The sequence below is a fragment of the Cornus florida genome, unplaced genomic scaffold (genome assembly GCF_030987335.1).
Source record: "Cornus florida cultivar Cherokee Brave unplaced genomic scaffold, ASM3098733v1 CherokeeBrave_3.0.0_Hap2_Chr04, whole genome shotgun sequence".
Taxonomy (NCBI): domain Eukaryota; kingdom Viridiplantae; phylum Streptophyta; class Magnoliopsida; order Cornales; family Cornaceae; genus Cornus; species Cornus florida.
The window spans coordinates 68,507,721-68,534,595 of record NW_026775574.1 but is presented as its reverse complement, the minus strand read 5'-3'; the positions used below and the strand labels follow the sequence as shown (position 1 = coordinate 68,534,595).

The 26,875-nt window shown below is 35.8% G+C and overlaps 1 protein-coding gene and 1 long non-coding RNA gene across 9 annotated transcripts; one reads left to right on the top strand and one right to left on the bottom strand.

Moving 5' to 3' along the window:
• Window positions 1–364: 364 nt before the first annotated feature.
• On the top strand, window positions 365–5,472 carry LOC132303445 (uncharacterized). 2 transcript variants are annotated; one of them, XR_009481224.1, is made up of 3 exons: window positions 365–804; window positions 4,732–4,810; window positions 5,055–5,472. It is a non-coding gene; the product is annotated as an uncharacterized LOC132303445 (long non-coding RNA). The 2 variants fall into 2 exon arrangements; XR_009481225.1 differs by lacking the exon at window positions 365–804 and adding an exon at window positions 3,274–3,354.
• Window positions 5,473–6,097: 625 nt separating this feature from the next.
• Window positions 6,098–23,122, bottom strand: LOC132303443 (protein PECTIC ARABINOGALACTAN SYNTHESIS-RELATED-like). Of its 7 annotated transcripts, none has more exons than XR_009481219.1 (10): window positions 22,848–23,122; window positions 20,804–20,876; window positions 18,663–18,725; window positions 17,175–17,299; window positions 10,751–11,317; window positions 9,951–10,001; window positions 9,767–9,857; window positions 8,800–8,876; window positions 6,702–7,852; window positions 6,102–6,514 (listed from the first exon to the last, which is right to left on the bottom strand). XR_009481219.1 is itself a non-coding variant. In XM_059800699.1 (8 exons), exons 4-8 carry the CDS (start codon window positions 17,262–17,264, stop codon window positions 7,811–7,813), a joined length of 351 nt encoding a protein of 116 aa, XP_059656682.1. In that variant the 5' UTR covers window positions 17,265–17,299; window positions 18,663–18,738; window positions 20,804–20,876; window positions 22,848–23,122; the 3' UTR covers window positions 7,532–7,810. The 7 variants fall into 7 exon arrangements, 2 of the variants coding, with proteins under 2 accessions (XP_059656682.1, XP_059656681.1); XR_009481220.1 differs by having other exon boundaries at window positions 10,751–11,296; XR_009481221.1 differs by lacking the exon at window positions 17,175–17,299.
• Window positions 23,123–26,875: the final 3,753 nt, after the last annotated feature.

The following is a 26,875-nucleotide window of genomic DNA, read 5'->3' as shown; positions in this document are numbered from 1 at the left end:
ATATGAACAAAAAAAATGGATTAAAGAACTACATAATATTTATGTAATAAATGCATCAAAAATATGAAACAATTATTTCAATGATAAATTAGACTGCCGAAATAAGTGACAAATGCATCAAAAATATGAAACAATTATTTCAATGAGAAATTAGAATGCCGAAACAATTATTTCAGCCCTGCGTTTACACCGGAATGATTGTTATCTGGATGGTCTTCGATATGCCCTAAAATAGATATTGTCTTTGCATCTGTTGGGCTTGGCCCAGTGCTCTAATTTCACTGTTAGTTTTTTGTTGGGCTTGGTCCATCATTCGTGGGCCAGCCCTATTCTTTTGGAATGGCTTGTAAAGTTACATTCATTAATTCAATCTTACTTGCCTTCCGGAAAAAAAACAAAAAACAATTATTTCAACCTCTCCGATCGCCTCCATTTCAAAATTTATAGGCCCTCTCAAGTTTTTTAGGGCAAATCATTTCAGCCTCCCAATCACCTCCATCTCTATTCTCGTTGTCAACTCTGAACTTGCTCTATCTCTCTCTCTGCAACTGCAAACTACAAAATCTATAAGAATCAGAAGTTCAAAACCCATATATTTCAGTTTATCTATCTGTCTGCAAGAATCAAAAGTTCAAAACCTATTACCTATATCAAAACCCATATCGGCATATCATTTCAGATTTTTCAAAAAAATCAAAGCCCATACCTATATCAAAACCCAGTTCGGGTTCGCCGTTCGCAAGCTTCAGCAGCCGTCACTCAACTCTCAAGCTTGCCCGCCTCTTTCTCTGTAACTGCTAACTTGTATGTATAAGTTTTGTTTTAATTTTTTTTCTAAATCAACTAATCAAGGTCTGTAATTCTTATTTTGCAAACTAAAATCAGGTGTAATTTTGATTTTTTGTAAGAGTAAAATTGGCATCAGAAATAATACATTAAGCCTCTCATCTATTTCCATCCAAAATTCGGCCTTAGACTTGGACTATATACACAAAACCTTAAACCAACCATCTCCCCAACTAAAGAGCACCTCTCTCTCTCTCTCAAAACCCTAACCCTAAAACTGCGGCGCAATCTCCTTCTCCCCAGCAGCTACGCTTTACCAATGCTGTCCTCCTCCGGCCTTGATGAGGCAAATTCCTCTGCTCCTCTGCTGTTCATCACCATTCCTCCTCACAGTCATCACGATTCCCCCTCACAGTCATCACGATTCCCCCTCCTCATCTCTCGCCTCCACCCCTTGCCGAGGCAAAACCCCCCTGTCCCATCACCATTCCTCAATCCCAGTCATCATTCTGCCACAGTCATCACCATTCCGCCCTTCGTCCTCTCTCCCCATCACCCACCCACACTTACTTGGAGTACTAAAGTTTTCTCATGCCCTAACTCGGGGTATTGTAAACTGATCTGAATATGGGGAAGGACGATCCTCAGAAGGAGCCATACAAGGAGTCCAATGCAGACAGTGGGGGTTCTCAATCGAACATTATTCCCAGTCTGGGCCATGGACCCGGGGAGCGAGATATTCGTGGGGCGATTTTGTACGTCTCTTTCATGACCTTATTGGCCGCCCTCGGCACTGTTGTCGGTTGGCTCACATTTTTTTGGTGCTGGTGAGAAGACCCCCAAGGTTGATGAAGAAAATTTTCATCCTCTACAAAAAGGATAAGGATGTGGGGTGCAGGCAACGAAATCTTTTTCAAAATAATCTTATTGAATATAATGAAGGCAAGTATAATATATATATAGATTTATGAATATATATTTATTTGTGTGCTAGTTATGATTTATCATGCAATGCTGCTGTGATTCCCTTTCTTTGTTTTCTTACCTGCTTGATCTAGTATTATTCAATTAGTTGCATTACCTTCAAAGATAGGGCCTATGCTTTGCTTGATTTTGATTATTTGGTTGACGTGTGAATTTCATGATTTGCTTTAGTAAGAAAAAAAAAGTTAAGTTTTACATATGATATGGAGAAAAAGGGAGGGAGTGAGTTAAAAACAATGCTAGAAGGGATAGGAGAGAAGAGGATAAAGAAGATGAAAGATGGTGGCGGTGGTGAGTGGTTGTTGGGTCAATTTCAACGTGAGAGATGGAGAGAGTAGAAACACAGAGGACGATTTTGGTGGTGCTACTGTAGTTGACAAGCAATGGATGATATTGTAGTTATGGTGGCGGCGCAACTGTGGATTGCACCAAAGTAGGACAGCGTTAGGGGTCAAGAGCTCAACTTGAGGCATAGAATTGTCCACCAATGTCCCACCCCAAACTGGCCTCTAATTCGAAGTGTGCTTATTTTCATTGCATTTAGGTTGGGTTAAGATCGGATTGGTTAGGTTATGTTATAATTTTTTTTTTAAAGAAAACAACCTTAAGGTTGAATCCATTTCAAAGAAAGAAAATCATGTCTAACATTCTAACCTAAAAACATTGTCGTAAACATAGTTGTTAAAGGCGTGTCTAGACATGCATTAGAAGAGTAGAGAAGTGGTCAGTTAACAGAAGAGAAGCAGAGTAGAGAAGAATCAAGAGAGATGAGAGACTAGAAGAAGAAAGTAAAGGATAGAGAAGAAGAGGGAAGTACAGACTAAAAGGGAGAAAAAGGAGAAAACAAAAGGAGGGCCAAGAGAGAGAACAAATTAGTTATCATTATTAACATTTTAATCCAACTTACTAAATCCTATTGCATTGATCAAATAATGCCAATGATACTAGAATTAAAAAGGATAAAAAAATTTCCTAATAATTATTGAAATTCTGATTGAATAATTGTGTTTGCATATTTGTAAAAGAAATTTTGTGACAAAAAGATTATATGAAGTTTGTAAATTAGGTAAAAAATGTGTGCATGTATGTACGTATAAATTCATATACATGTACACAATTACATACGTATACATATATATTAATTTACATACTGATATTGGAATGTGTATATACATGCACATATGAGCTATAAGCAGTATTTCATGTGCAAAAATACATGTACATGTGTAAGTATACATAAACGTGTATATATATACATCTTTTTGCAGAAATACATGATCTTACTAATTAAGCATAAATTCATATATATGTCTATACATATACGTAAGTACACACACACACATATACATAAATACACCATATATTTGTATTCGGAGAAGTAGTATTTTGATGTCAGAATAAGGTTGCGACCAGTGTTTTACTTCTCACAATTTTACTTCTCCTTGAAAATTGCAGTGCTTCTTATATTTCAGGTCTTGACTAATTGTTATGTTTTGTTTCAGAGGGATGCATAGGAAGGCTGCAGAGCACTGAACAGGGATGGATATGACGGTATACTAGTATGAATAATTGTGGATATCTTTTGTAAGTACTACTTCTCCGAAGGCTTATCTTCTCCATTCCCATTCAAGGAAGCCATCAATGTCCAATTAACAACGTCAGCTTTTCCAACCTTGATTATATTCCATAAGATTATTTTGAGAAAGACTTCGTTGAATTGTTGTCTGCACTCCACATCCTTTTTGTAGAGGGTGAAAATTTCTTCATCAACCAAGAGCGGCAAATAAGGTCATGAAAGAGACGTACAACTTTGCCCTTGGAAGATCTCGAATAAGGTCATGAAAGAGACATACAAATTCGCCTTAGGAAGATCTCGTTCCCTGAGCCATGGACCAGACTGGGAATAATCATTGTTGTTCGATTGAGAACCCCCACTGTTTGCATTGGACTCCTTGTATGGCTCTTTCTGAGGATCGTCCTTCTCCAGATTTATTTGGTCAGTTGACAATGCCCTAACTAGCATGAGAAAACTTTTGTACTCCAAGTAAGGGTGAATGGTTGATGGGGAGAGAGGAGGAGTGCGGAATGGTGATGACTGGGGCGGAATGATGACTGGGATTGAGGAATGGCGATGGGGACAGTAGGGTTTTGCCTCGGCAATGGGTGAAGGCGATAGAGGAGGAGGGCGGAATGGTGATGATTGGGGCGGAATGGTGACTGGGATTGAGGAATGGCGATGGGGATAGTGGGGTTTTGCCACGGCAAGGGGTGAAGGCTTGAGAGGAGGAGGGGGAATCGTGGTGACTGTGAGGAGGAATGGTGATGGACATTAGAGGAATTTGCCTCAGCAAGGTTGGAGGAGGACTCGGAGAAGGAGATTGCGCCGCATTTTTAGGGTTTTGAGAGAGAGGTGCTTTTTAGTCGGAGAGATTTCCGGGCAACAATTGCCAACCTCTCTCTACATTTATCTGTGTAGTTTTGTGTTTATATTTCCACGTGTGTATGTATATTTTTCAGACCTCAATTCTATTTCTGTTGATTTGGTGGCCCAATAAAGCCCATGATTGGCTTCCTTCTTGATAATTGCTCGGGTTCTTAATGAAAGAGTGCTTAAGGGTGATGAATTGATTGGGATGAATGTTGGTGCAGAACTCCCTGAATTATTCCTTTAAATTGTTGAACACTAATAACAAGTACTAGTAATATAAAACCACACGAATCTGATTGGAATTTTGTAAAGGAATAAACTTGTTCTTATTAATATTCTTGTTGCATAAATGAGTTCTTGAGCCATAGTTTGGTACAATGGTATGATGGTTTTGTTCTTTGCTTCAATACTAGTTATGTTTAATTAGCATACTAAGATAAGAAAAGCAAGTTTGATAACGATACTTCTTGATAGCATGTGCTTGAGTGGACAAATGTATTGAAGTTTCAGAACATACAATTCCAATTTTTCAGGACATACAACACACATGGACACCGGATTCATTGTTGTCCGCGACTGCCACAAAACAAACAAACTGGTCTGGATTTAGTGGTAAGAATGGTTGGGTTGTTTGCTTGTTTTGAATCTTCTATATATTTAGTAGTTTAATTTAGTGTCATGAGTTCTCTATATTTTATATTGCTTTGGTTGTTAAGTTTTCCTGACTATTCAATTGTTTTGCTTTATATTCAATTTTAATCTATCACTTCTATTTTGAGACATTTATGCTTAATCTTCCTTGGGTTTGGTTTCTTCAGTCCGTGTATGTGTGACCATTTGAATTATTATTTGACAGTTTGTCATTCTAAGAAGGAAAAAAGTTGGGACAAGTCATTTTCTATTGAACAGGGGAGCGAAAATTCTTTTTAGCCGACCCCATTCATTTACAAAACAGACGGCGAGGGCGAGGGCGACCGCGACGGGAGCAAAAATCCAAGACACAGCACAGTTGCTGTGACCTCTGCTTTCAAGCCGTAAAAAAGGCATTGTCAATCACTGAGGTTAAATCAAACACCTCTTCTTTATTGTATTGAATTACTTTGTTGGCAGCTACTCATTCAAATTATTCTCTCTACTTTTGTAATTAAAATAGGAAGACTTAATAGATAACTCCCCTTCGTGGTGGACAAATACTATGGAACGGACGAGGGAGTACCTTCTATGTTTAAATTACCTTTTTCTTTTCAAATAATAGAAGCATCTGTTTTTTTCTATGTTCTTATGTGTTCTCAAAATTAAATTTATTTGTTCGTGTTTGTATTTATACCTTTTAACGTGTTTAGTAATAGAGTAGCAAAAAAAAAAAAAAAAAAAACAGGGTTGTATTGTGGCAGTATAATGTTAACCGCAATGCTCTATCTAGAATGCAATTGTCAAGGACAAATTATGTTGGAATTTTATGATTTGTCGAAAAGTCTTCTGACAAAATTTACAAATTAATAAAAGTAAATAAAAATATAACTCAATTGCTGTATCCACCACATATCGACCGGTTTATACTTTTTAAAGGTCTTCTACTACACACTTCCATAAACGGGTCGTTCGACCGATTTATACTAATATTTTTCCGAATCTGATATTTTCCTGAATCCGTTATACTGCGATTATGAACTATGGTTGCATTTAAAAAGTCTGTCCCATATGAGAGGAGAGAAAATCAAGAGTTTTGGCGAAGAAAGAAAGCAAGTTCGATTTTCCTTTTTTATTGTTTGCAAATATCAATACAAGCGCATGGAGTTTAATAATACCAAGTGCACATTTTTGCATTTTTTTATCATATGCTTTTGTATGTGACAGCATGTGCTTGAGTGGTCAGTATGACTGTCACTGTCAAAAGAGTTGTATTGAAGTTTTTCCAGAACATACAATTCCATCAAATGCTAACTGATTAATACAAAATGTAAGATTAAATTGCATAGTATTTAAAAATCACCAAGTCATCTGAGCTGAAATTTCGAAAAAGAGTAACGGATTTTAAACCTGCCCAGAAGCAACATAAATTTGAGTTTCCTTAGGCTAACTCACATTGCCTAAAGCATCACCCAAGCTCAAGAGGGCACTGTACATCCTTCCGCTTCTGCAGAACCAGTGGCCACAAATGGAACTATCCTGAGGGCCAAACACCGCAGAGGAAAACCATTAGCCCGTACTTATTTTTTGTTCTAATACCAGAAAAGCCAATTGAACTCTAGGTCACCTTCGTCCGTCGAGGCCATTCTTTCAATCTGTATGCAGCCATCAGTGCCTTCCCCTCCCCTGTTCCCCAAAATCACAGAATGATAAGCCTACCATCCCTTTCTCAAAAACCTAAGATAGAGAGCCCCGTTTAAGAAGAAAAATCCAACTCTCGTTGTGACCATGATAACAAATCAAAGATGAGAGTTGAGCTAAATCTCACAAAATAGCATACCCAGATCACTTGCACTTATGGATTTGAAATTACCTGTGCCGTTTCTCATTCTTGAGGCCAGTAGATCAGCCATCAGCTCAAATTCAGGAAGAAATTTTAGGGCGTGATACACTTTGCACCTTAGCCTGTTTATTTTTGGAGGAAAACATTATCATACCTGAAGAAAACACTCTCGATGACAAATCAAATTTACTTTTTCTAAAAGAAAGACCAACTAGTATTGCCACAGGTTCTACAAGTTACATGAAGGATTACTATGTTTTCACCACCATATGAGTATGTCTCCATATGCTACATTACCTATTTGCATTCAAAATGTAGTAATAAACCCAACTTACTGATGGTTTGGCAGAATTCAATTAACTACTTCAGGGATTGGAATGACATTCTTCTTCTCCTTTCTTACTCTCTCCCTCCATTCGTTCCTTCTCCTTTCTATCATTCTTCTTACTTTGAAGGAACCTAGTGAAGATTACACTAATTTGGGAATAAGAAAACTCATTCATAGAGGTTCAAGTACCCGACAAAGCTAGTTCAGATCTTTGGGGAAGAACTAAGTGGAGGAGCATTTTTAAGTTGAATAAATGAAGAATATTTTTACAAAATACTGTGTCATACATTTTGAGAAAAAGACATTAATAATTCCTATTTTTGCTTGTAAAATTGTAGTTTTACCCTTAAAATCAAAATATAAAAAGACAAAATTACCCTGAAATCCAATACAAACTTGATTGATAAGAGTAGTTGATCAAGTGCGATATGATTATAACTAAAGACTAATCGAGGCTGCATATTTTTTATAAATTTAATGTGCAAAATTAGGTCTTTTAACAGAGGAGATAAAAAGGAGTTTAAAGTTAAGGTTCCTGCAAATTTGGTTTATGCCATTAGCAAGATCATTGTGTCATACTATACATGTACATGTATGTACTCAACGTCTCAACCCATATATACATATACGCTTCTACATATACCCCAGAAAAAAAAAAAAAAATATGGAGATCAAACTATATAGAAAACCCATGTCAACACTCCTGCGAGTGCAATGCTCACAAGTACGCTATGTCGTTGAGATGTTGCTCAGCAAAGACAATGGCGCTGTCTTTTGCACAACATACATTGTCTTCTAGAGAAAGATGTCTTCAAGAACAATACCATGCCCCCCACAATGCGGTGTCAATTATCTGTCACAAAAATTTGCAGATGGAGCACTTTAGACTCAGAAATCTAACTGTTGACTAGCATTTCAAAACTGATACAAGTGAAGGTGTTAGATGGTGGACTAGTGCAAGAGGGTTTGTTGCTTGAAAAGAGTTTAGAGACAGAGAGAGAGAGGTGGTGGTGATAGTGGTGGAGGGATAGAGGCACAGATTGGATTTCATCTAATGTGATTCGGTTGATGTGGGTAAAATTGTCAATCATGTGGCAATTTAACACTGTTTTCTGACAAACTCAGCCAAGGAGCATCGGAGTTATTTTCACAAAATTTTCACTTATTTGGATAAACCTCAAGGGAGGTTAGCATAACTTACCCCGGAAAAAAAGAAATGAAAAAATTACTTTAAAAATTGTTGAACAAAAATCATGTAGAAAGCTTAGGTTTAGAAGAAAATGGTAACTTAGGTTGAACAGGGAAAATAAAACTTTTAGCAGCATCAAGGTGTCTGGTTAAAAAAGGACATGAATAAAAATTAACACAAAGAACTCTAGGAGTGGATAGTATTCATTGTTGAGGCTTGAAAATGTTTAGGAATGATTGAATAGCTTGACCATCAACATTGTTTTTAAAGATTGTAACAATATAACAACATTTTCAATGTATTCTCCAAGTTTAAGTCCCAGACCCTACGAGAGGCATCAGTGGGGAATTTTCCGCAATGAGCAAAAGCCTGACGGAGCAATGCCACGTGGAGGTAAAAATATCAACTATTTCGAAAAAAAGTCACTGACTACAGAAAGGGGATGGGGAACAGAGTTTCATTCCCAACTGTGATTTTTATTTCTTTTTTCTGCATTTTCTAAAAAAGCCAACTATCCATTCTAAACAAACAATTGGATCTAGGTATACTATCAAAACAAGAAAATCAAAGGGATCTTTAATTCAGTACAACTTAAAAGAACAGAAACATACATCAATTCTTTGCTGGTTCAGACCACCCTCAGCGTGTATAAATATATGTCTATTCGTTTCATTCTCAGGTGGAAGATCTGCAAAGAGTCAATAAAAATTACTGGGCTGTAAGGAAGCAATAACTTAAAGATAAATATCAACCTAATATTCTACAGTTATCAGAATAAGATAGGTTGATTGACAGATGAATCTTTACAGACATATGCAGCCTACAGTTACAGATGTCTGACTCCTTCAAAAATATATACATGTACAAAACCATGAGACAGTTAATATAATAGCTGAAATTGAAATACGTCATTTCAAACAATAATCTAACATGTGTAGAGAACAAGCCCATGTTAAAATTTACGTCTTCATCAAAGCTTCTTAAAATCCATGCAAGTTCACAGCACAACTCATGGCACAGATTTGTTAGTTCATAGAACTATATAAATTTATAACCTTTTGCCAATATTTTAGTATTCCAAACGATAGAAATATATATATATATATATATATTTATATTTATATATATTATCAACTGTGAGGAAATAAAACCTTTACCTTCAGGTCCCAATCAAAAACCTCTTGGAGGCATATTGCATATTGAGAAGAAGAAAACCAACCTTTTTATTTTATAATTGAAGAGAGGAAGGTGATGAAAATATTGAGTTGAATTTTATAGGACATTACAAAACAGAAGTATAAACACATAAGATCTATCCATTCACCCCAAAAACACAACGTATAAAAACAGCGTGTCAGTACATGAATCTAAGTGTAATGGAAAAAATCTGACACAGAACTGTTTTGCACAGTGATATTAATAGCTCATTTATACGAGTAAAAAAGTATACTACAACAAAAGGTGTGGAAAATTTGCTTAACATCAATGTTTAGATTTCTTTGACTTCTCTACAGATTTTCATACGCGAGGATTCGCCAAATAACACACTCAAATTATTCATCATCAGCCCAGTGCTACCTAAAATTGCGCCAATTTGTCCCTCAGCACAAGGTTTCCATGAAGTGGTGACCGAATAAGGATTCTCCCAGAATGAGTTATGCTCCTCGACCTAATAATATTACAGATGAAACACGGAATAAGTTGCACAAAAGGAAAGATCAAAGAGATTACAATAAGCAACATAATCGTCTTTAAAACTTACTTGTGGGCAGTGAAGAATGATACCATCTTTTATGCACAAGTATGGGGCATTCTGCAATTAATTGAAAGAAATAAGTACCAATATTACTGGTTTACCTTTGCCCAAGTGGATTTGGGTCTAAACTCCCAAACTCTAGGTCAAGGTTTCAAGACCGGTAGAGAGAGAGAGAGAGAAACAAAAAAAATATCAATATTGTAGTGATGAGAATACATACAAGGGTATAAAAACTAAACAATTCATAAGCTAGTAATCTCATTTCTCAAAATTGCAGGTATAAATTTATTTAAAACTTTGCCTGTGTCAAGAATGAAACTGAGAATGTTAATGTATAATGACAAGAAGAATAAGCTTGCCAATTTCAAAAAATAATAATTATAAAAATAATAATAAAATAAATTAAAAACTGAAAGGGTGTAGGACAAAGAAACTGGATCTGCAACAAACCAGAATAGTCTATCAAATTAGACAATTCCCCTCGCTGTGGAAAGATGCACTTACAACTCAGAGACCAGACATATCATTTTTGCATTTTTTTGCATATGCTTTGTATGCGACAACATATGCTTGAGTGGTCAGTATGACTGTCATAAGAGTTCTATTGAAGTTTTTTCAGAACATGCAATTCCATCGAATAGTAACTTGATTGAACAAAACTGAATTACTTTACAGTAACAGCTGGACCGGACATTCTAGACAAGGTAAGATTAAAATGCAAAGCATTTAAAAATCATCAAGTCATCTAAGCTGAAATTTTGAAAAAGAGTAACACGATTTTATTTGACAAGATCCTAGAAGCATACTTAAATTTGACGCCAACAGCCAAACCTCCTTATACTTCAGTTGGCAAAAGGAATTTGAGAAGAAATTAAGCCAGTAGTCTACAAGATTTGGGAACAAGTTCCCGAGAGGTGCCATGTGGTTCTGTCCACCATAAACCTGCCCAGAAGCATCACTGCTTCTTCCCCAGGATCAAGAGGGCACCGTGCATCCTTCCGCTTCTGCAGAGCAAGTGGGAACTATCCTGAGGGCCAAACACCACAGAGGAAAACTATGTAAGCCGGTGCTTATTTTTTGTTATCATGGTCACAGCAAGACTAGAAAATTTCTGCTTAAACGGGGGTTCTTCATCTTAGGTTTGAGAAAGGGATAGTAGACTTATCATTCTGTGATTTTGTGGGAACAAAGGTGGAGAAGGCACTGATGGCTGCTCAGGATCACTTAGATGTATGGATTTGAAATGCCTGTGCGGTTTCTCATTCTTGAGGCCAGCAGATCAGCCATCAGCTCAATTTCAGGAAGATATTTCAGGGCGTGATAGTTCACTTTGCACCTTAGCCTGTTGATTTCTGGAGGAAAAAATTTCATACCTGAAGAAAACACTCTCGATAACAAATCAAATTTACTTTTTCTAGAAGAAAGACCAACTAGTAACAATTTTGCCACAGGTTCTACAAGTTCCATGAAGGACTTTATAAAGTAGTAAAACATATAGTTTAAAGAAGAGACAGCTTGGGATCATCAAAACTCTAAGACAGGAGCCTATCAATCTCTGTTCGTGTGCACTTAAATGACATCATCCATAATCTTTCACAAACATTTATATATAATAATAAGCCTAACCCCCATTACTCAAGTATGTCTGTAGCATAACCCCCATCCACTTCTTTTTTCTATTTTCATACTATAATTTTCACTGTCAAAGTAGCAACCAAATCCTTTAGTTAATTCGGTTCACAATTGAACCTAGACAACAAGAAGTTGCCATTTTCTATTTTTTAACATTTGCAGATCAGTACTCAGTTGTGGAATGTAAAGGCATAATTCAGGACTGGCCTCTTCGGTGTGGATTCATATCTAAAGGGGAAAACAAAGCCGTCAAACCTTATACTTCTGAACAGCTCTCATTTATCAGTAAACCACTAAGGGATATCATGAAAAATTTCCACAACATCCTTCAAGTAGTCAATAAAATGATCTATATCAAATATGTCTTCAAATTTCCAGCATACATTCTTATAGGGTTAGTGTATGTAAAAAAAGGCATTTAACTTTCTAAAATAATTCCTACAGCAGCCCCCTTCTTCTACATAGTTCCATATTTCTATCTGTCCCATAAATTGTAAATGCAACCCCCTTACACTTCTATCAATTTTTGTAACCTACACTTGCCCCAAAGTAACATCACGACATATTTGACCACAAGAAGTTTATACAAAATTTCAATAAAGCAAGGAATACATGAGCAACATATCAGAAGATACTAATTGGGCTGAAAATTCACAAAAAGGACAACATATACAGATTTGCTCACACACACATAAATATTCACGGCTTCTTCAGTGTCTTGAATTTTGGGGGTTGTCATGACTTATGAAGAATGTGGGAGTTTACACACATAAATATCTCCTCCCCAAAGGGGAGGTTGCGAGTTTGAGCCACATTAGGGGCATGTTGTGGATAATGGGTGCGTGAGTTCGCTTTTAACTTCCATGAAAAAATAAATAAATAGCTTGAAGGATCTAATTCATATGCGACAGCACTTGACTCACAAATTTCAGATAATTCATCATTCATGACAGATTACAATGTTTTCACCACCATATGAGAAGCATATGCATATTCAGGATGTTTCCATATGCTAAATTGCCTATTTGCATTCAAAATGTAGTAAAAAACCCTCCTTACCAATGGTTTGGCAGATTTCAAATTAAGTACTTCAGGGATGGGAATACACATGCTCATCACTCCTAGCAAAAGATCTTTTTTCCCTCTAGACATTCTACTTTTCCTTTCTCACTCTCTTTCTCCATTCGGTCCTTCTCCTTTCTATCTCTCTTCTTCCTTTGAAGGAACCTAGTGAAAATTACACTAATTTGGGTATAAGAAAACTCATTCATAGAGGTTCAAGTACCCGCCAAAGCTAGTTCGGATCTTTGTGGAAGAACTAAGTGGAGGAACATTTTTAAGTAGAACAAATGAAGAGTAATTTTATAGAATACTATGTCCTTCATTTTGATAAAAAGACATTAATAATCCTTATTTTTGCTTGTGAAATTGTAGTTTTACCCATTATATATATATTTTTGATAAGTACGAAGATTCAAAAAAAGCGTTCAAAAGGGGAATGCGCCCAGAATACAAAAAAACATACAGGGGCTGCCCTAAGGCCCCAAGTCCCTCCCTCCCTCCCTCCCAGCTGCCCCCCTGGGCCAAGTATGGCTCCACCCCTGCTCCTTATCCCCACCCAACCCTGGTAACTGACTTATTGTTCCTGATAGTTTTTTTATCCACTTTTGCTTGAATGGTTAAAATTCTAACATTTGCTTCAATGATTAAAAATAAAGACTCAAAAGAACCCCCAAAACATGATTTGAAGTCGAAATATAATGTGGTAAGCTTAAACTTACATGAGTTGTCTTTAAAGGTTACCATACCATATTTCGACGTCACATCATGACTCAAAAGGACTTAATCTAACACAAAATCAAATTCCATACAATTACCACCACTAATATCACCAAGAAATTTTTCAGAAAAGCATAATTCAAATTAGATCTAATTATAATTAAAGACTAATCAAGGCTGCATATTTTTTACAAATTTAATGTGCAAAATTAGATCTTTTAACAGAGGAGATAAAATGGAGTTTAAAGTTAAGGTTCCAGCAAATTTGGTTTATGCCATTAGCAAGTTCACTGTGTCATACTACACATAAACCTGTTATGCACATGTATGTACTCAACGTATCAACCCATATATACATATACGCTTCTACATATACCCCCGGGAAAAAAAAGAAAAAAAAAAAAAAACCAACAATTAATCAATTCAAAAAATCGTGATCAAATTATATAGAAAACCCATGTCAACACTCCCGCGAGTGCAATGCTCACAAGTATGCCATGTCGTTGAGATGTTGCTCAGCAAAGACAACGGTGCTGTCTTTTGTACAACATACATTGTCTTCTGGAGAAAGATGTCTTCAAGAATAATGCCACGCCCCCCACAATGAGGTGTCAATTATTTGTCGCAAAAATTTGCAGACAGAGCACTTTATACTCAGAAATCTGAGTGCTGACTAGCATTTCAAACTGATACAATTGAAGGTGTTAGATGGGGGACTAGTGCAAGAGGGATTGTTGCTTGAAAAGAGTTTAGAGAGAGAGAGAGAGAAATAGAGAGAGGTGGTGGTGATAGAGGTGGAGGGATAGAGGCACAGATTGGATTTCATCTAATGTGATTAGGTTGATGTGGGTAAAATTGTCAATCATGTGGCAATTTACACCGTGTTTCTGACAAACTCTGCCAAGGAGCATTGGACTTATTTTCACAAGAGTTTCATTTATTTGGTTAAACCTCAAGGGAGGTTAGCATAATTTACCCCGGAGAAAAAAAAAAAAAAAATCATGTAAGAAACTAATGTTTAGAGGAAAATGGTAACTTAGGTTGAATAGTGAAAATAAAATTTTTAGCAGCATCGTATGTAAGAACACAAAGAACTCTAGGACTAGATGGTATTCATTGTTGAGGCTTGAAAATGTTTAGGAATGATTGAATAGCTTGACTAGCAAGTAGCAACATTGTTTTAAAAAATCATAACAAAATAACCATATTTGCAATGCAATCTCCAAGTTTTAAGTCCCAGACCCCTACGGGAGGCAGCGGTGGGGAATTTTCTGCAATGGGCGAAAGCCTGACGAAGCAATGCCATGTGGAGGTAAAAATATCAACTCTTTCGAAAAAATTTCATTGACTACAGAAAGGGGGACAGGGAAAAGAATTTCATTCCCAACGGTGATTTTTATTTCTTTTTTCATCTTTTTTTCTAAAAAAAGCCAATTATCCATTCTAAAGAAACAACTGGATCTTCAGGAGGGAAGGGACGTTCGGTTTTGGGAGGATACTTGGTGCGAGGATTGCCCATTGTCTTGTTTGTTCCCAAGGTTGTTCAGGATTACTGTTGATAGACATGTTTCAGTAGCCGACTATTATCGACTCGATAGCAATAGGTCTCTTGGGATGTGCAATTCTCGCGATCCTTTCAGGATTGGGAATTGGACGACGTGACAGACTTGCTGGACCTTTTGCATAGAGTCTATAGACAGGAGGTGGATGGTATTGGTTCGGATTCCTTGACTTGGGTGCCTTCTCCACAGGGGACTTTTCAGGTCCGTTCCTTTTCTTTTCTTTTCTTTTCTTTTTTCTGCCTCTCCGGGTTTCACGCTTCCAATTTCCCGTGGAAAACAGTTTGGCAGTCGAAGGCTCCTCTTTGGGTGGCTTTTTTTTGTTTGGATTGCAACTTGGGGCAAGATTTTGACTCTGGCCAATTTGAGAAAGAGAAGACAAATCATAGTCAACTGGTGTTGTGTAAGAATGATGGAGAGTCTGTGGATCACCTTCTTTTGCATTGCCCTGTGGCTCATGACTGTTGGAGTCATATGTTTGTTTTGTTTGGCGTCCAATGGGTTATGCCCCAAACTTCAAGGGTTTTGATTAACGTTTGGAGGGGTCACAGGGTGGGGGTGCATGCTCGTGACTCTTGGAGGGCGACCCCCCTTTGTGTTTGGTGGAGTATTTGGAAAGAGCGGAACATAAGATATTTTGATGGGGAGGAATCCTCCATTGGGGCGATAAAGTTTTCTATTATTTGTTCTCTTTTTAGTTAGGTGTTGGGGAGAAATTGTACATCTTTAGATGAAATTGTGGACTTTTTGGGTTCTTTGGGTCTATAGGACTCCTCTTTTGGTTTCGGTTTTTTTGTGAAAGGGAGGCTCCTTAAAGAATGAAATTCTTCTTACATCTCTTTAGTTTCCAAATAACCAAACCCTTCCACTCTTAATGAATATAGGCCAATCTCATGTTGCAATGTCATTTACAAATGCATTGCTAAACTCATTGCCTCTAAACTCCAACCTACCTTACCCTTCATCATTGAACCTACCCAAATTGCCTTTGCTCAAGGTAAGAAGATTACCGACTCTGTCCTTCTAGCCCAAGAGCTTCTCAGAGGTTATCATGCTCATTCTAATTCTCTTAGACGTGCCATTGAAGCTGACATAAATCAATCTTTTGACTCCATCAGTTGGGATTTCATACTTAATTGCCTTAAGCTTTTTAGCTACACTTCCAAGCTCATTGAATGGATACAAGCCTGCATCGCTTCTACATCATTTACCATTGTTGTTAATGGTGAATTTTGTGGGTTTTTCAAGGGTGTCAATGGGTTGAGACAAGGTGACCCTCTATGCCCTTTCCTCTTTGTCTTAGCCATGGAAGTCCTCTCTAGCATCATCAAGTCCTTTGTTTCCAAAGCCCCCTCTATCAAGTCATTTTTTTTTTCATTGCTCAACTTAATTTGGAAATATTTGACACTTGAAGAACGAATCACTGTGATTTAGTTCACCAAGTGTCAAATAGGTCATGACCATCTGACGACTTGGTGTTAGATTATTCATTAGGGCATTTATTTATGGCATCCACTGTATGTATGTGGCTAAAGAATTCATATCTTAAGTCTCTGCTATTTTCAGCTCTCATAAATACATTCATTGTCTATTTTTTCTATTTGTTCATCAGATATTCATCTCACCAAATTTTGGTCATCTTCATTGTTTCTGAACATAAAATGTTATTTGAATGCCCAACAAATTAGCATAGCATGACTAGCCTTGTGTTCAAAAGTAAACTGAACCCATTTTCGCCCTTTGATCAGCAAATCAGCAGTAACTTCACGGTGTGTTTACGACCTTACCAAAGCGAAAATTGTGTTGTTTGATGCAAGTCCCAAGGGTGATCATGCAAAATTTTCCCAGGCATTGATAAAGGCTGTCATTAGACACCTTGGAGTTCCCCTCATCTCATCCAATCTTAAAGCAACTGATTGTCATAGCCTAATTGAAATAATCTCTTCTAAAATACTCATTGGTCTGCAAGAAGTGTTTCCTATGCTGGCAGGCTACAGTTGATCAAATAGGTTCTTGTTTCTATACAAAAATTCTGGTAAAACTTTTTATTCCACCAAAAAAGTGATTAATGAAATGAGCTCAGTGCTAAGAAGAGATCAGGTGCCAAAATAGCTTGGTGTGCAGTGTGTAAGCCTAAAAAGGAGGGTGATCTTGGCCTTCCCAATCCATCTATTTCAAAAAATGCAGCAATACTCAGGCCATATGGGACCTAAAGACATGGAGTAACCAGAGAATATGGGTGCAATGGTGCAGATTACACCTGTTCAGTGACAGCTCCTTTTGGTCTATGAAGATTCCTCAGTCCTTGAGTTGGAGAATGATTCAGCTTCTCAAGCCCCTTCTCAAGCATATCATTGGTGATGGCACTAGTACAAATTATCTCCCCTGTTTCAAAAACCCAGCTTTAAGCAATTCTTACAATTGTTTAACCTTTCGAAAAAAAAAAAAAAAAAACTAAAATCTAAAAACTTTTGTTTTGAAAAATTTTTCTTAGCAAATGAGCAGCTCACAGTTGGTTAGAAAGCTTTTTAGTGAACTAGTAAAGGCACGTGCAAATGCACATAATTAAATATCTCTGTAAATTTGTAAAAAAATTTACTTGAAAACATATCCAGAGTATATACTTGAACTTTAAGTAATTTCATTCTAGGTGACCTTAACATGTGGATGAGGTTGATTTGTTATATGACACTAATTTTGATTAATTCTTATAAAATATTTTATGAAGGACATTGTTCAATGCCTTTGGACTTATATAAATTCTTTTTATTCAATTACTTGTATGAATGTATTATTAGGCTTACATCATAATTACTATCAGATTGGCTTACTTTTGGTTTTCCTCTTAGCTGACACTTACAAGGAAGACAACAAGGAGGCCAAAGGCATAGTTATCCAAATCGACCAACAAACTTGGGGTCACCCCAGGAAATTTTTCCTTGCATCTGGGACAGAGTAATAAAAAAATGCCCGGTGATTGATTACGGGGTGCTCTTAAGACGGTCGACACCACCAATATCATCCACACACACATATAAGACCAACACAGCAGAGATCCCAAGCTAATACAATATTCAAAGTTCTCCAAATGGAATCACATATTCATCAACTTGATGCACCGTTGCTTCCATTTGGTTGACTAAAGTTGAGCTAATATCAGAATCAATAATCAATAAAACCGTGCCTTAACATGTTGCATCAACCTGAATAAATTAAGAACCAAATACCTAACATAAGTATCTGCTCATTCCATCACAATGACACTCATAATACAAGAATTAAAGAATAGTTGTGGACTATTCCATTTTTAATTACTGAAAGGACTGTCAAGCATTGCTCTGTTCATTTGGCTTTTTTTAGCCAAATTTGGAGTTTAATCTCAAGCTTATTCTCATTTTCAAGTTCATTCTCAAATTAAAGCTCAAACTCGAACTTGGGACAAGATTGATAAAGAAAAGAAATTCTTTACGAGTTCAAAGAAGTCCTAATAAATGAGTCATGTTTGTTTGCTAGCCTTATTCTAGTGTTCTGCAAAGCAGACTCTTATTCAAATATCAAGGGTTCTTGATTTTAGTCTTTGAGGTTTCAGCTATGTTAACTTCTACCAAAGCTTTTGGATAGTAAAAAAATTTCAGATATGCCAAACATGATCCATTTGATAATGTTTTCTTATCATTCATGGTATGTCACAATCATATGAAGCGGTCATGTACGGTATTATGGACAAAGATAAACTTTAAAAACTTACCATTCAATATACAGAGAATGGAGTGGGCCTTGTTAGCAGTGTTCTGGTGAAAGTTGATTTTTGCTGCATTGAGACACTAAAGAGAGTCATTTGTATTACTATGTTTAACATGAAAATAAAAAAAAAATGGAGTGGATGAATAATTTCTAGCATTTCTCGTGCAAAGCTATGGAGGATGCGACTGGGACTACATATTTTATGGTTCCGAATAATAAACTCTAATTGTACCATTTTTTCGGAGGATAATGTTAATTGACTTTACAAACTTAAAGCCAACCACATCGTCCAAAATTCTAGGAAGATTGATAGAAATTGTTCATCAACCACAATTTCTTCGGCATCTAAAAGTACTAAAAAATTAATAATGGAATGTGACAAAATGGATACATATATACTAATGGAACAAGTTCAGTACTTTTATACAGAATATTGCTCAACATGGAAGCCATTTGGACTATATACAGTAGCATTCACTGATTCACAGGATCAACACAAAATCCCAAGCTCTTGCTTTCCTCCAAAAAGTAAGAACATGTTTACCTGTGATTTCTACTACTATTGGAAGTTTCAAGAGGAAGAACAATTCAATTCGCTGAAAGAGCTGGATACCTTAACCTTCATCATTGAACCTACCCAAACTGCCTTTGTTCAAGAAAGGAAGATTACTGACTCTGTCCTTCTAGCCCAAAAAGCTTCTCAGAGGTTATTATACTCTATGTTACATGGACTCTTCAAAAGTAGTGAAGTACCCGTGTCGGACACATATTGCTCGAACATGTGTATGGGATATGTGTCCGACACTTTACTAAGGAGAGAGTCAAAAATTCAAATGAAACAATAGGTAGTAAAAAATCTAAAGTGGTGGACAGCCTGCGATCTACATTACTAAGGAGACATGAGCAAAGCATATTCTTAAAAAAAATAAAAAAATAAATGGCTAAACCTAAACTGAAATCATATCGCAGCTAATTGAAGAATTGAATGATCAAGTAAAATCTAATTGAATAAACGACCAATTCATCAAAGCAGAGCTCATATTTGAATGCACATGAACAAAACTGAGAACACGGACAAACAAACAAAATATTTCCGCTTATAAATACAATTGTTTAACCGAGAGAGAGAACTTTTGTTTTGACAATTTTTTTCTTAGCAAATGAGCAGCTCACAGTTGGTTAGAAAGCTTTTTAGATTAACTAATATAAAGCACGTGCAAATGCACGTAATTAGGTAAATCTGTAAATTTGTAAAAAGTTTTACTTGAAAATATATCCAGAGCATAAACTTGAACTTTAAGTAATTTCATTCAAGGTGACCTTAACATGTTTATGAGGCTGCATTTGTAATATGACACTAATTTTGATTAATTCCTACAAAATATTTCATGAAGGACATAATTCAATGTCTGTGTACTTATATAAATTCTATTTATTCAATTACTTGTATGGATGTATTTATTAGGCTTACATCGTAATTACAGTCAGATTGGCTTACTTTTGGTTTTCCTTTGTTGACACACTTATACAAGGAACTCCAAGGCATAGTTATATCTGTTTCATTGAGCATTCCTACAAAGTGTGGCAAACTATTACTTATATAAAATTATGCTCCTAATGAGATGGCTAAGTATATGGATTATTCATATTCGACTTTCTCAATTATTCCTAGCAAATTAGCAATCATAAATGTGCAATGTAAGTATAAAATATTAACTGCGATTGAATAGAATAATAGGCGAAAAAATATCATTAAAACTAACATAAAATTTAAATATCTATTTGCCATGCATGTGTTAGTTTACCTGGTAAGCTCTTTTGTGTGCATTTGTATGTCATTTATAACAGCATATATAATTTAAATATCTAGTAAAAGTCACGCATGCAATGCATGTGACTAAAAATCATATAAAACCATAAAATAAATAAAATAAAAAAACAACAAATATCTAAAATAAAGACAATTTCAACATATATAGACAGCATTATAAAAATAGGGCCACAAAGTGGAATATACCAATTAACATTCGACCACCACAAAAGAAACATATGGTTTAATACTGTTATATTACTTTTTTATTTTTTTTATTGGTGCTATAATACAAATACAATTATTTGAATCTCAATGAGGGAAAATATCACTACCTTTGTTGGGGATTGTGGCTTCTTTGACCTGCCTCTAGTTCTTGGAAAAATTTCAATTATTCTTCCTGTATGGCTGAAATCAAAGACTGGGTAAGGAACTAAGGACAATTAACAAATAATCATAAACAAACAAATTGGACATGCTATGGTTAAAGGTAGATGCATGTACGAATTAAGAAATAGAAAGCCACTTGAAAAAAGAAATGATTGATAAAAAATTAATTAAATAAATAAATAAATAAGACAGCATCTAGAAAAAGAAAATTTCATAGAACAAATCAGTAGCTATAGAATAAATAGCAACAAACAGATGGAAGTCCCTAGCAAACTGAAATCCAAGTATGCAATTGAAATTACAATGATATTGCCCAGAACAAAAAGGAACGGAAAAATGCAGTCACAATCAATACTATACTCTGGAATCCATGAAAATGTGCCACGAAGTATATATTTGAGACTTACATCCGTTCCCCATTTGACCCATACTTGGCAAATTGTAATTTCTCTCCATCAACAACTCTCCTTGGAAAGTGATGTTGCCAATACTGCATATGAATTGGTAACTTTTTTAACTATTAGTTCTTGTTTCAACAGAAAGCCACCCAAGACACTCAGTTCACCTACCATTGGAGATGCAAGATGCTCAATTTATCTCATCTGTCCTTTGCAGATGACACACTAATGTTTTGTAATGGTGATACGAATGAACTCTGCAGGTACCTTAAAGAAGGCTCTTGATACCTTCTCTAACCTTTCAGGAATGCAGCCTAACCTCAGTAAGAGTCACCTTTTCTTTTTATGTAGTCCCAGAGTACACCAGACCGGCCATCACTAACCTCTTTCAGTTTCCAGTTGGCTCTATTCCCATTAGATTACGTTGGAATTCCCTCGATCCCCACTAGACTCACAGCTGCAGACTGCCACAAACTCTGATAGATAGTATCTTGGCTAGAATCACAAGTTGGACCGCAAGATACCTATCCTATGTTGGAAGGCTGCAACTCATCAAAGCTACAATTTGTAGTATGCACATCCCCTGGACTAATTTAATCATCCTACCAGCTAAAGTAATGACTCAGATGAACCAAATCATGCAAAGATTCTTATGGGCAGGGCCATCTATGCCTTGGTTTAGATCCAAGGTCATATGGGATGTGGTGTGCAGACCAAAAGAAGACGGAGGTATTGGAGTTCCTGACCTACAATTGTGAAACAAAACATCTATTCTGAGACACATCTGCACTCTATGGTCTCCCACAAATAACAGTTTATGGAAGCAATGGACTGCTATGCATCTAATCAAGCAGAAGAGTTTATGGGAACTGAAGATTCCAAGTTGCTGTACATGGTTCTGGAGAAAACTGCTGCAAAACGGACAAGTAGCTCAGCCTATGGTTCAACGCAAAATTAACAATGGAGCATCCACTATGGTGTTTTTTGACAATTGGTACCATGTGGCCCCTTCTATAAGGTATTGAGTTCTTACAAAAGCATCACCAAGAGTGGTTCCGTCTAGATGCCTAACAAACACATGCATATCCCTTAGGCCCGGGCCACGGGGGTATGCTTTGAATTCTAACTCTAGGCTTGGTTGGCATATCAACAAACACATGAAGGTAGCATCTCTGGTTTCTAATGAGCAGTGGGCCCAGAATATGTTTTCAACAGTATATGACCTAGCTAATCTCCCTCTCCCCAATCTTGAACACCAATGACCTCTTCCAATGGCTTCCCTCAAATCCATCTCACCAAATGACCCCAATGTGGCAATGTCCACTGGCACAATTTGGTCTGGTTTGGTTTAGCCACTCTATACCTAAAAATTCCTTTTGTTTAAAGCTAGCTATTCAGGGCAAATTATCCACCCAAGTCAACCATAGGTCCATAACCATCTATTTCACCAATGTCCCTCTACTCTACCATGATATGGAATCATCTATTTCGCCAAACGTGGGTTCAACACAAACCCTAACAGGTGGAACGACTTTCTTATTTGGGCGTCATCTAATTGGAAACCAAAATTGAGGAAAATCAGAATACTTACACTGGCTAGCTCCGTGTACATTGCGATTGATTATTGAAGCAGTTCGAGTTCGCCTCTTCTCTGTTCGTCTAACTCTCTTGCTCCATCAATAGCTGCTGAATGGAACCTCCTGAACTCATTCTATGATGAATCTGATACGGATTTGTTCTTCTCAGTTTGATGATTTCACAGCTACGAACAAGAAGGGGCGATGTTTGTTGATCTCTCCAACTCGTTCAATGGGCCTTTATTTTGTTGAAAATTTTCTTTTCATTGTAGCCCAATTTCCTTTTGGGTTTGGGATATAAAATACCCCATGACTATGTATATTTTTCTTTATCACTTATTTACTGAGGAAAAAAAAAATGTATATATATTTAAAGAAAGGTAACGAAGTTTTAGAAGTTTCATTAGTAAATATAAAGAGTCAAAATTTGGTACTAAGAGCATCTCCAATGCAGAATTGCTAACTTCGGATGCCAAATCTATATTTTGACAGTACTACAGTACAAAAATGCTACATTTTAGCAATTTTGCTTCAATAATACATTTTATGCAAAATACTATTTTTTGGCACAACCACTATTATTTTTCAACTATTATTCTCACCATTCATATTTGCATCAGTAATATTAATATTAGGCACGTTCCAAGTCAAGTTGTAGACATTAGAATGAAACTAAAATTAAACCTAATTAAAAAAAAGTAAAAATTTAAAATAATCTGATCAAAAAAGGACAAAAAAATAAATAAATAAAACAAAATGATTTATGGACTTCTGTTTCTGATGGTGTCAAATGAAATCTCAATAACCAATAAGAAGTTGACAACTCATCACCTTATCACAAACAAACAACTCCAAATTTATCCTCTCCACCTTTTCTCCATCTCTTCGCATCATTTTTCAATGCCTTTGCCAGAACAAAGGCAATCTCTAAATAAAAATAATCAACGACCATGGATTTCGATTCCGGCGAAATTTTTTATATTTCTCTCCAATGCCATCTTTACACTCCTCTCTCTCTCTAGCAGTTCACTGCTTCACAGACATCCTTATTGGCAACCGTGGCGTCCATGGATTCCAGCGAGATTAATCTTTATTTCTCTCCAACACCATTTCTGCACTCTTCTCTCTAGTATTGGTGAAATTTTTTATGATCTTTTTAAAAAATATATATATATACACAATATATATATATATATATGTGTGCCAAATCCCCCCCCCCCCCCCCCCCCCGAGTCTCTCTCTCTGTGAAATAGCAGTAACTATTTCTTATGCTACAATTGGCAAAACTTTTGACAAAGTTAAAAATTGACAACCATTTTAACATTGCATTGGAAAACCCCTTTTGAAGTCCCCCTGCTATATTTTAGAAATAACAGACGTTTTAGCATTGGATTGGAGATGCTCTAATCTATTGAATCATCGAGACATCTGTATTTTGCAAGACATTCATTTACTGAATTTATTTGATATAGAAATGGCTCATTTATACTCAGAATGGTCTCTTGATATGCTAAATGAATAATGTCAAATTTATTTATTCATTTACGAATATTATTAAAAATATATTTGTAAACACTAAAATTTTAGTGGGCTTTGGTTTTGACAAATGGACCCATTAAATATGGGCCTAATGTTTAATTAAGTTTGGTTCACTTAAATTATTTAATTAGCCTAGCCTAGATGGTTAAATAAACAGATAATTATTCCTAATAAAATATATTTGAAATAATTATTTTAAGGATAATTATCATAATATAACCGGCTCGGCCCAGTTATAATTTTATCCTTATCAAGAGATGACACATGCCATCATCTTATCAATCCAAGAAGCCTATAAAATAGAGGCCTGGAGGAAGAAAGAAGAGACACAAATTCAGAGTCCAGAAATCCAGAGATTCAGAAATCCAGAGGGGAGATAAATTCAGAAATCTAGAAGGTCTAGAGATTCAAAAATCCAGAGGATTCAGAAATCCAGAAACACAAATTCTGGAATTCAAAAATCTAGAATTCCAGAAAGACATACAGAAACTCTCATCCCCAACATCCAAACCCAAAAACGAAAAAAACCGAGCACATCAAATTGTGTCGTTCTTCATCAAATTCCACGGTGATCAACAACAAGCACATTCAAAGACATGTCGTTCTTTATCCAAATTCCACGGTGATACAAGATCAAGCTCGTGCAGCCCTTAAATCCAACCAGCTAAAAAGGAGATCGAATCAGAGGACCTTATTCCTTGGAATATTATTACAGAGGATTGTACTCCAATATTTCTAATTTAATAAAATATTCTTTTTGCCCCTATTTTGTTATCTTATTTGCAGACTACAAAATTTGTGTCTATAATATTAAATAGAGGTGGTTGAGCCAATAATTTAACTCGGGGGCAACTATTAATATGATAAGAAATTCAAACAAAAATAATATATAGCAAACGAAAGGTTTTTTCTGAATTTTGATTTATAAAAATTTTGTTGGTGTTCTCTGAAATTTCAAAATTTTGTTGTGCAAATTAGCTAGAATATAAGGGGCAATTTTGAATATTGGAAGCTTTTCTTGCGGTATTTTGTGAAATTTTTAAGAGTTCAATTGGGACACTCTTATAATTATTAAATTTTGTGTATAAAAAATACAAATAGTAGAAAATTTAATAGCAAAAGAGTCTTTTATGAATTTTGAATTTTGATTCTTGAACATGGGTCTCTACTGAATTTTGAAAATCTTGTTAGGCAAATGAGTTAAAAATAAAAAATAAAAAATAAGAGATCTTTTTAACTTTTGCAAGTTTTTATTAAGGTCTTTTATGAATATTTTAAAAAATTAGTGGGCACTTTACAAATTATCAAAACTTATGAATAAGAAATACAAAAAAAGAAAATTCAAGCGGGGGAAATTGCCCCAACTGTTCCCAACGTGGCTCTGCCACTTATAGAAAAATCCGATTCGATCTGTATCTGATCCGTTGACAGGTATGTTCGTCGCTACCAGAATGTCATATCATGTCTTACTATTACAGCTGCAGGGATAAGGAAGAAGCATAATTCCAATACCAACTATAATTAATGACTCTGGATTGGGATCACAATCAGAATATAAACATGGTTCAACTTCAAAGTTGGACCTTAGCCAACATGTTACACATCTTGAATGTGAAGAGGAACTGATAATTTTATTTGGATGGATGATAAGTGCAGAATGGTGCACATTCAAGCCCTTTTAATTGCACATGTTAGATCTCTAAGCATACTTATTGTATGCATTTATGTTATTTCTTTGTTTTTTTTTCGTTATTTCAATCATTTATCCTCAAAATTAATTGATTCCATGGATTTCGGGCCTAAATACCCAAGCACAACTCAAGCCCAGAAGCAATCAAGGCCCACGATCAATCTACAATTGATCATTGAACCAATAACAGAAAGCCTATGGTCAAGCGGAGGCTTAATCCTTAGAAAATAGAAGTTTTCAAAGCGAAAGATCGAGCGGAGATTGATGTGTGTGTGTGTGTGTGTGTGTGGGGCACAGCCATAACAAGCTACGATCGATCATAGACCGTAAAGCACAGATTGCTGAGTTGGCAAAGTTGGTGAAAATATAAAAACAATGACTGGAGTTAGAAATATATAATCTATTTTTTTAATTTTTTATTTTTGTATAAATCTACTACAACCGCATTTATACAAAATAATAATAATAATAATAATTATAGACAATCATTGGAGATACTCTTAGATTAAGAAAGAGCAAGTTTCTAATACGACCCTCAAATTATATCACAGGTTACTATAAGAGGTGCATATAAATTTTCTTATTCCATGGTGAGTAAGAGATGATAGGCAACGCCAAAGAGAAAACGCCAAAACTTTCTGAATCTAATTTGGGTAATTCTGATGCTTTGTCTTTCTCTTACAAATCAAAACTAAAAACTCACCAAAATTGGATGGAGAGAGCAAAAAAAAAATAATCATAAATAGAAAATTATTTGTTCCCGTGTTCCATAAATTTAAATTTACAAAGTAAAAATTCATAAAACTATATAAA

Coding starts and splice junctions, on each gene's coding strand:
- LOC132303443 (XM_059800699.1), bottom strand. CDS start 17,264: ATGCTTGAGAAGGGGCTTGAGAAGCTGAATCATTCTCCAACTCAAGGA. Junction 9,858..9,950: donor TCATTCTTCACTGCCCACAA/GTAAGTTTTAAA, acceptor TAATATTATTAG/GTCGAGGAGCATAACTCATT. Junction 8,877..9,766: donor ACAAATTGGCGCAATTTTAG/GTAGCACTGGGC, acceptor GACTCTTTGCAG/ATCTTCCACCTGAGAATGAA.